The sequence below is a fragment of the Tachyglossus aculeatus genome, chromosome 27, assembly GCF_015852505.1.
Source record: "Tachyglossus aculeatus isolate mTacAcu1 chromosome 27, mTacAcu1.pri, whole genome shotgun sequence".
Classification (NCBI taxonomy): Eukaryota; Metazoa; Chordata; class Mammalia; order Monotremata; family Tachyglossidae; genus Tachyglossus; species Tachyglossus aculeatus.
Window position 1 is genome coordinate 5,229,014 of NC_052092.1, and position 9,195 is coordinate 5,238,208.

Genomic DNA, 9,195 nt, shown 5'->3' on the forward strand with positions numbered 1-9,195 from the left:
CAGACAAGTGGCAGGGCTGGGATTCAAATCCACGTCCTCTGACTCCCAAGCCCGGGCTCTTTCCATTAAGCCGTAAATAATAATAATGATGGCATTTAAGTGCTTGCTGAGCACTGTTCTAAGCACAGGGGAGGTTACAAGATGATCAGGTTGTCCCACGGGGGGCTCACAGTCTTAATCCCCACTTTACAGATGAGGTCACTGAGGCCCAGAGAAGTTAAGTATCTATAGTACATATCTATTCTATTTATTTTATTTTATTTTGTTAATATGTTTGGTTTTGTTCTCTGTCTCCCCCTTTTAGACTGTGAGCCCACTGTTGGGCAGGGACTGTCTCTATATGTTGCCAATTTGTACTTCCCAAGCGCTTAGTACAGTGCTCTGCACACAGTAAGCGCTCAATAAATACGATTGATGATTGATGATGATGATCCCCATCTTACAGATGAGGTAACTGAGGCCCAGAGAAGTGAAGCGACTGGCCCAAAGTCACCCAGCTGACAGTTGGCGGAGCCGGGATTTGAACCCGTGACCTCCGACTCCAAAGCCCGGGCTCTTTCCACTGAGCCACGCTGCTTCTCGAAGAAGGCTCTGAAGCCGGCGAGAGTCACCGTCGATTCCAGGGCGGAAGCAAGGAGGGGGTGAGAGGTTTGCGGCAAGAAAGATGAGATCGCGGTACGAAGGAAGAGGTTAGCGTTGGAGGAGCAAAGTGTTCAGGCTGGGGTGCAGTAGGAGAATAGCGAGGTGAAGTAAGGGGGGGCCTGCATTCATTCCTTCGTCCATTCGATCACATTTATTGAGCGCTCACTGCGTATATAAAAGTGCTGTGGGGCCGGGAGCGGGGGAAGAGCGAAGGGAGCGAGTCAGGGAGACGAAGAAACGTGGGGCTTAGTCCGGGAAGGCTTCCAGGAGGAGATGTGTTTTCAGTAAGGGTTGTCGAGTGCTTTAAAGCCAGTGGTGAGGAAGCGTGGTCTCAGAAGATGAAGAGAGCAGTGGTCTGTCACCGAGGGAGAGGCGTGAACAAGGAGTCGGTGGTGGCCCAGTCGAGAACGAGCCGCAGTGAGTATGCGGGTTCGAGAGGGCTGAAGAGCCCGAGCTGGAGTGTACTGAGAGAAGAGCGGTCAAGGAGGGAGACTGCTCGTGGTGGACAGGGAGGGCGTCCGTTTCTTGCTGTAGCGAACTCTCCCAAGCGCCTAGTACAGTGCCCTGCACGCGGTAAGCGCTCGGAGGATACGGTTGTATGAATGAACGAGAGGGAGTTGCCGGAGTGTGGACGTGAAGCCGAGGCTTGGGAGATTTTGGTTGAGGTGAGAAGGAACGGGGGCCTCCCCAGCGGGGAGGGAGGGGTGCCCCACGGCCCCGAGTGGGGGGCCTGTCCTGGGGTGACCGTCCCGCTGCAGCCTGTTTGAAGCCACGTTTCCCCTCGTCCCTCCACCGAGAACCAAACTGGCCTTGCAGCGGGAGGGAGTGAGGTTAGACTGCAGTAAGACTCTCCCGTCGCGCGGCACAAGCGTTGACCGAGGAAAGTTGGGCAACTTCCTTTCCTGGAGACCTTGGAGAGCAGAAGAAGCCGGAGACCGTCTAGGCTCCCGGGATGGGGGGAGGCGGGCGGCTACCGGGGGTCCCGGGGCGGGGGTCGGACCCCTCAGGCCTGTCCGGCTGAAGAGCCCCGGGACTCCACTTTGGTCTCCCAGCTCCCGGAGGCCGGGTCAAAGGGCAGGAGTCCCGGGCCTGGGTTCCGGGGTCCCAGGAGGAAAGAGTCCCCGGAGGAAGAGAAGACCTGAGATTTGGGGTGGGGGCGTCCGGGGGTCATTCATTCATTCAATCGTATTTATTGAGCGCTTACTGTGGGCAGAGCACTGGACCAAGCGCTTGGGAAGTCCTAGTTGGCAACATATAGAGACAGTCCCTACCCAACAGTGGCTCACGGTCTAGAAGGGGGAGACAGACAACAAAACAAAACATATTCACAAAATAAAATCAATAGAATAAATATGTGCAAGTAAGAGTAATATGTACAAACAAATCAATCAATCAATTGTATTTATTGAGCGCTTACTGTGTGCAGAGCACTGTACTAAGCGCTTGGGAAGTCCAAGTTGGCAACATAGAGAGACGGTCCCTGCCCAACGGTGGGCTCACAGTCTAGAAGGGGGAGATGGAGGACAAAACAAAACATATTCACAAAATAAAATCAATAGACTAAATATGTGCAAGTAAAATAGAGTAATAAATCTGTACAGACATATATATATATATATATACAGGTGCTGTGGGGAATGGTAGGAGGTAAGGTGGGGGGGATGGGGGGGAGGAGGTCACCCCCCAGCCTCTTCTTATACGTACAAACATCAATCAATCAATCAATAGTATTTATTGAGTGCTTACTGTGTGCAGAGCACTGTACTAAGCGCTTGGGAAGTCCAAGTTGGCAACATATAGAGACGGTCCCTGCCCAACGGTGGGCTCACAGTCTAGAAGGGGGAGACAGAGGACAAAACAAAACATATTCACAAAATAAAATCAATAGACTAAATATGTGCAAGTAAAATAGAGTAATAAATCCGTACAAACATAAATCAATCAATCGTATTTATTGAGCGCTTACTATGTGCAGAGCACTGTACTAAGCGCTTGGGAAGTCCAAGTTGGCAACATATAGAGACGGTCCCTGCCCAACGGTGGGCTCCCAGTCTAGAAGGGGGAGACAGAGGACAAAACAAAACATATTCACAAAATAAAATCAATAGACTAAATATGTGTAAGTAAAATAAATAGAGTAATAAATCCGTACAGACATATATCCATATATCCAGGTACTGTGGGGAAGGGAAGGAGGTAAGGGGCGGGGGGGGAGATGGAGAGGGGGAGGAGGAGGTCCTCCCCAGCCTCTTCTTATACGTACAAACATAAATCAATCAATCAATCGTATTTATTGAGCGCTTACTATGTGCAGAGCACTGTACTAAGCGCTTGGGAAGTCCAAGTTGGCAACATATAGAGACAGTCCCTGCCCAACGGTGGGCTCACAGTCTAGAAGGGGGAGACAGACAACAAAACAAAACATATTCACAAAATAAAATCAATAGACTAAATATGTGCAAGTAAAATAGAGTAATAAATCCGTACAGACATATATCCATATATCCAGGTGCTGTGGGGAAGGGAAGGAGGTAAGAAGGGGGGGATGGAGAGGGGGAGGAGGAGGTCTCCCCCACCCCACCCCACCGAGGAACTCCAGAGGAGGGTTCCCAGCCCCTCCTGCTCTCATTTCTTGCCCGAAAGAGGCAGAGACTGGCAGTGCCAGGCCTGGTCGGGTGGCACAGCGCAGAGGGCATCGGGAGGGCGCAGGTGAGGCCAGCCGGGGCCGGACAGGTCTGATGGGGGGGTATGGGGGGGTCCCTCCATCAGGGGAGGCCTTGCCTGCGGCCACAATCCCCCCCTCCCGCACCCCGGCTCTTTTTCTGCCAATGGTCCTTGGTTTTGTCGTCTGTCTCCCCCTTCTAGACTGTGAGCCCGCTGTTGGGTAGGGACCGGCTCTAGATGTTGCCGACTTGGACTTCCCAAGCGCTTAGTACAGTGCTCTGCACACCCTCCGCTCCTCTGCTGCTAATCTCCTCCCCGTGCCTCCTTCTCGCCTGTCCCGCCATTGACCCCCGGCCCACGTCCTCCCCCGGGCCTGGAATGCCCCCAATCCCTCTGCCCATCCGCCAAGCTCGCTCTCTTCCTCCCTTCAAGGCCCTGCTGAGAGCTCACCTCCTCCAGGAGGCCTTCCCACACTCAGCCCCTTCCTTCCTCTCCCCCTCGTCCCCCTCTCCATCCCCCCCATCTTACCTCCTTCCCTTCCCCACAGCACCTGGATATATGGATATGTGTTTGTACATATTTATTAGTCTATTTATTTATTTTGCTTGTACATATCTATTCTATTTATTTTATTTTGTTAGTATGTTTGGTTTTGTTCTCTGTCTCCCCCTTTTAGACTGTGAGCCCACTGTTGGGTAGGGACTGTCTCTATGTGTTGCCAATTTGTACTTCCCGAGCGCTTAGTCCAGTGCTCTGCACATAGTAAGCGCTCAATAAATACGATTGATGATGATGATGTTTATATGTCTGTACATATTTATTACTCACTCTATTTATTTATCTTGTACATACCTATTCTATTTATTTTATTTTGTTAGTATGTTTGGTTTTGTTCTCTGTCTCCCCCTTTTAGACTGTGAGCCCACTGTTGGGTAGGGACTGTCTCTATGTGTTGCCAATTTGTACTTCCCAAGCGCTTAGTCCAGTGCTCTGCACATAGTAAGCGCTCAATAAATACGATTGATGATGATGATGTTTATATGTCTGTACATATTTATTACTCACTCTATTTATTTATCTTGTACATACCTATTCTATTTATTTTATTTTGTTAGTATGTTTGGTTTTGTCCTCTGTCTCCCCCCTTTAGACTGTGAGCCCGCTGTTGGGTAGGGACTGTCTCTATGTGTTGCCAACTTGTACTTCCCAAGCGCTTAGTACAGTGCTCTGCACATAGTAAGCGCTCAATAAATACGATTGATGATGATGTATATATGTCTGTACATATTTATTACTCTATGTATTTATTTATTTATCTTGTACATATCCATTCTATTTATTTTATTTTGTTAGTAGGTTTGGTTTTGTTCTCTGTCTCCCCCTTCTAGACCGTGAGCCCGCTGTTGGGTAGGGACTGGCTCTATGTGTTGCCGACTTGTACCTCCCAAGCGCTTAGTCCAGTGCCCTGCACACAGTAAGCGCTCAATAAATACGATTGATTGATTGAGTAAGCGCTCAATAAATACGATTGATTGATTGATTGGTGGGTGGGCGGGCAGGGGGAGGCTGCGCCTCTGGACTTTCGGGCTCGGGTTGAAATGAGACCCTCCCTCCCTCCCTCCCCCCGTCGCCCCTCCTCTGCCCGCCCGGAGGCCAGCGGGAGGAGGTGGCCCGTCATCATCATCATCATCAATCGTATTTATTGAGCGCTTACTATGTGCAGAGCACTGTACTAAGCGCTTGGGAAGTACAAAAGTACAAAAGCCCGTCTTTTGGTTTTGTTTCGTCGTCTGTCTCCCCCTTCTAGACTGGGAGCCCGCTGTTGGGCAGGGACCGTCTCTAGATGTGTTGCCGACTTGGACTTCCCAAGCGCTTAGTCCAGTGCTCTGCACACAGTATGCGCTCAATTAAAGACGACTGAATGAATGAATGAATGAATAGACCCTCCGGGACGGGGGGCGAGCCGCCCCCGGGAAGATCCGCAGGGGAGGGAGAGGGTCTCAATCAATCAATCAATCCATCAATCAATCGTATTTATTGAGCGCTTACTGTGTGCAGAGCACTGGACTGAGCGCTTGGGAAGTCCAAGTTGGCAACATATAGAGACGGTCCCTACACAACAGCGGGCTCACAGTCTAAAGGGGGGAGACAGAGAACAAAACCAAACATACTAACACAATAAAATAAATAGAATAGACATGTACAAGTAAAATAAATAAATAGAATAATAAATATGTACAAACATATATCCAATCAATCGTATTTATTGAGCGCTTACTGTGTGCAGAGCACTGGACTGAGCGCTTGGGAAGTCCAAGTTGGCAACATATAGAGACGGTCCCTACACAACAGCGGGCTCACAGTCTAAAGGGGGGAGACAGAGAACAAAACCAAACATACTAACACAATAAAATAAATAGAATAGACATGTACAAGTAAAATAAATAAATAGAATAATAAATATGTACAAACATATATCCAATCAATCGTATTTATTGAGCGCTTACTGTGTGCAGAGCACTGGACTGAGCGCTTGGGAAGTCCAAGTTGGCAACATATAGAGACGGTCCCTACACAACAGCGGGCTCACAGTCTAAAGGGGGGAGACAGAGAACAAAACCAAACACACTAACAAAATAAAATAAATAGAATAGATATGGACAAGTAAAATAAATAAATAAATAACTAGAATAATAAATATATACAAACATTTATACATATATACAGGTGCTGTGGGGAAGGGAAGGAGGTAAGATGGGGGGGGGACCTCTGGGACCTTCGCCCCCCGGAGTCGGGTCTTACCCACAAGCCACCCCTTTTTTTGGGGGGGAGGAGGGGGCCGTCGGGGGGCTCCCACGTGGGGGTCTTTCCGGGCCCCTCTCCCTTTCTAACCGCCACCCCCCCCCCCCCCCGCTTCCTGTTTCCTCCTCCTCTCCTTGCTGGCAGAGGGCTGGGGGGCCCGCATCACCATCTGGCCTGGCACCGTGCCCGCCCCGCGCCCCCCAGCGAGGCCGGGGCAGGGGAAGGAGGAGAGTGATGGAAGTGTGTGTGTGGGGGTGTCTCACACGGACCTGGGGATCAAACAGCATTTGTGTTGGGGGTCATCTGTGTAGGCAGAGGTTGTCACAGCTCTCGGTGTGCGCCTGACACGGGTGTGGGGCTTCCCGAGGGTGCGTGTATGCGTGTGAGACAGACAGAAAGAGACCCCCTAACTCGTGACTCACTCCCAACCCATCTCCTTCCCTTTCTAGGTTCCTCCCGCGGATGGAGCTGGGAAAAGCAAAGGCAGCGCAAACCCGCCCCTGGCACCCACGCCGGGGCCTGATGGCTCCGTGAGCCCGCCACCCACCCGGGACCCCCCCAGCCCGGCTGCCAGGCCCGGCCTTCCCTCCAGCTAGCCGGCCGGGCGCTCCCAGCCCGACGCGGCCGATGGTACCCCGGTGCCCGCTGTGACCCCCGCCAAGGTGGCCTCTCCGCCCCCTCCGCGGGCCATGGGGGACAACGCCACCTTGCCCCGGTGCCAGGACTACCGCGCCAACCACCGACTCCACATGGTGGGCTACAGCACGATCCTGGCCGTGGGCCTGCCGCTCAACGCCCTGGCCCTGTGGGTCTTCTTCCGGGCCCTGCGCGTCCACTCGGTGGTGAGCGTCTACATGTGCAACCTGGCGGCCAGCGACCTGCTCTTCACCCTCTCGCTGCCCCTGCGCCTGTCCTACTACGCCCGCCACCACTGGCCCTACCCGGACATCCTGTGCCAGCTGGCGGGCGCCATCTTCCAGATGAACATGTACGGCAGCTGCGTCTTCCTGGCGTTCATCAACGTGGACCGCTACGCCGCCATCGTGCACCCCCTCCGGCTGCGCCACCTGCGCCGGCCCCCGGTGGCCCGCCTGCTCTGCCTGGCCGTGTGGGCGCTGATCCTGGCCTGCGCCGTGCCCGCCGCCTGGGTGCACCGCCCGGCCCGGTGCCTCCACGGGAACGCCACCGCGCACCTCTGCTTCGAGAGCTTCAGCGACAAGCTGTGGCAGGGGCCCCTGCCCGCCCTGGTCCTGCTGGCGGGGGTGCTGGGCTTCCTGCTGCCGCTGCTGGCCGTGGTCTACTCGTCCGTCCGGGTGTTCTGGACCCTGGGCCGGCCGGCGGCCACCAGGAGCCAGCGGCGCCGGAAGACCGTGCGGCTGCTGTTGGCCAACCTGGTCATCTTCCTCCTGTGCTTCGTGCCCTACAACAGCGTGTTGGCCACCTACGGGGCCCTGCGGGCCGAGTGGGTGCGGGGCGGGGACGCGGTGCGGGCCAGCGTGCGCCAGGCGCTGGTGGTCACCGTGCTCCTGGCCAGCTCCAACTGCGTGCTGGACCCGCTGGTCTACTACTTCAGCGCCGAGGGCTTCCGCAACACGTTGCGGGGGCTGGGCCCGGCCCCGCGGGACACCAGCAACGGGACGCGGACCCGGCTGACGGCCCCCGAGGGACGGCGCGTCTCCGACACCGCCGCCTCCAGCCGGGAGCTGCTGCCCCGCCGGCTGCCCCCCGAGAAGGCCTCGGTCCTGGCGGCGAAGGACTCGGCCATCTGATGACCACCGTCCCCGGTGCGGGCGGCGGCGGAGGATGGACCAGCTGACTCCCCTCCGCCGCTGGGAACTGAGGCGAGGGGCCGTCGAGGGACCCGGGAGATCGGGGCTGGCGCTGCTAGTCCTCCGCCGGTGCCACCCCCGCCATCTCGTGCCTCGGTTTCCCCTGCTGGTCGCGGAGGGGCAGCGAGTGGGGGGGGGGACACACACAATAAAGTCGAGGACTGTGCCCTCAGCTGGTTCTCCCACCCAGATTCCCGTTCGTTAGTGCCAGGCCCGGGTACGTGTGCGTATACGGGGGGGGTGGGCGGCAGGCAGAGTGCTGCAAGTGAGCCCACTGTTGGGTAGGGACCGTCTCTGTGTGTTGCCAACTTGTACTTCCCAGGCGCTTAGTACAGTGCTCTGCACACAGTAAGCGCTCGAATGAATGAATTGGTGTGTCCCAAGAGCAGCTACTGGGGAAACCCCGGGTGGGGTATGAGGGGATGGGAAAGAGGAAGCAGCCGCCACAGGCCCGGTGGGGCGGGAACGGCTGCAAGGAAGTGAGCAGCCTGTCGAGGCCCAAAGCGTTAACGAGGGTGACTGGTGGGAGGCGGCTAGGAGGGAGAGTTGGACAACTTACTCACCAGCCCCTCCTCCCACCGCCTCAAGTGTGTGTGGTGTGTGTTGTGTGTTGTGTACGTGTGTGTGTAGGAAAGCCGTTATTCCTCTTCTCCCCGATCCCCCGGTGTGATTTACAAGGGGAAAAAGCGCCCCCTGGTGGCCAACCCTAAAACGGGTTCAGGCTTCGTCCTCCTGCCAATCCGGGCTCGGAATAATAATAATAATTATTATTATAATGGCACTTATTAAGCGCTTACTATGTGCAAAGCACTGTTCTAAGCGCTGGGGAGGTTACAAGGCGATCAGGTTGTCCCATGGGGGCTCACAGTCTTAATCCCCCTCCCCCCACCCTACCTCCTTCCCCTCCCCACTGCACCTGCACACGTGTATGATGATGATGATGGCATTTATTAAGCGCTTACTATGTGCAAAGCACTGTTCTAAGCGCTGGGGAGGTAACAAGGTGATCAGGTTGTCCCACAGTCTTAATCCCCATTTTGCAGATGAAGTAACTGAGGCACAGGGAAGTTAATGACTTGCCCAAAGTCACACAGCTGACAGATGGCGGAGCTGGGATTTGAACCCATGACCTCTGACTCCAAAGCCCAGGCTTTTCCCACTGAGCCACGCTGCTTCCCTGTATACATGCCTGCATGGATTTACCACGCCATTTATTTGATTTGTACATATTCATTCCATTTATTATACCCCGTTAATA

General features: G+C 54.4%; 1 protein-coding gene across 1 annotated transcript; it reads left to right on the forward strand.

Moving 5' to 3' along the window:
- The first annotated feature begins 930 nt into the window (after positions 1-930).
- Positions 931-8,109, forward strand: LPAR5 (lysophosphatidic acid receptor 5). The gene is made up of 2 exons (XM_038767931.1): positions 931-1,059; positions 6,558-8,109. Exon 2 carries the CDS (start codon positions 6,798-6,800, stop codon positions 7,875-7,877), a length of 1,080 nt encoding a protein of 359 aa, XP_038623859.1. The 5' UTR covers positions 931-1,059; positions 6,558-6,797; the 3' UTR covers positions 7,878-8,109.
- Positions 8,110-9,195: the final 1,086 nt, after the last annotated feature.

Bases quoted from the DNA above. Each gene is read 5' to 3' on its own strand.
- LPAR5 (XM_038767931.1), top strand. From the start codon at position 6,798: ATGGGGGACAACGCCACCTTGCCCCGGTGCCAGGACTACCGCGCCAAC.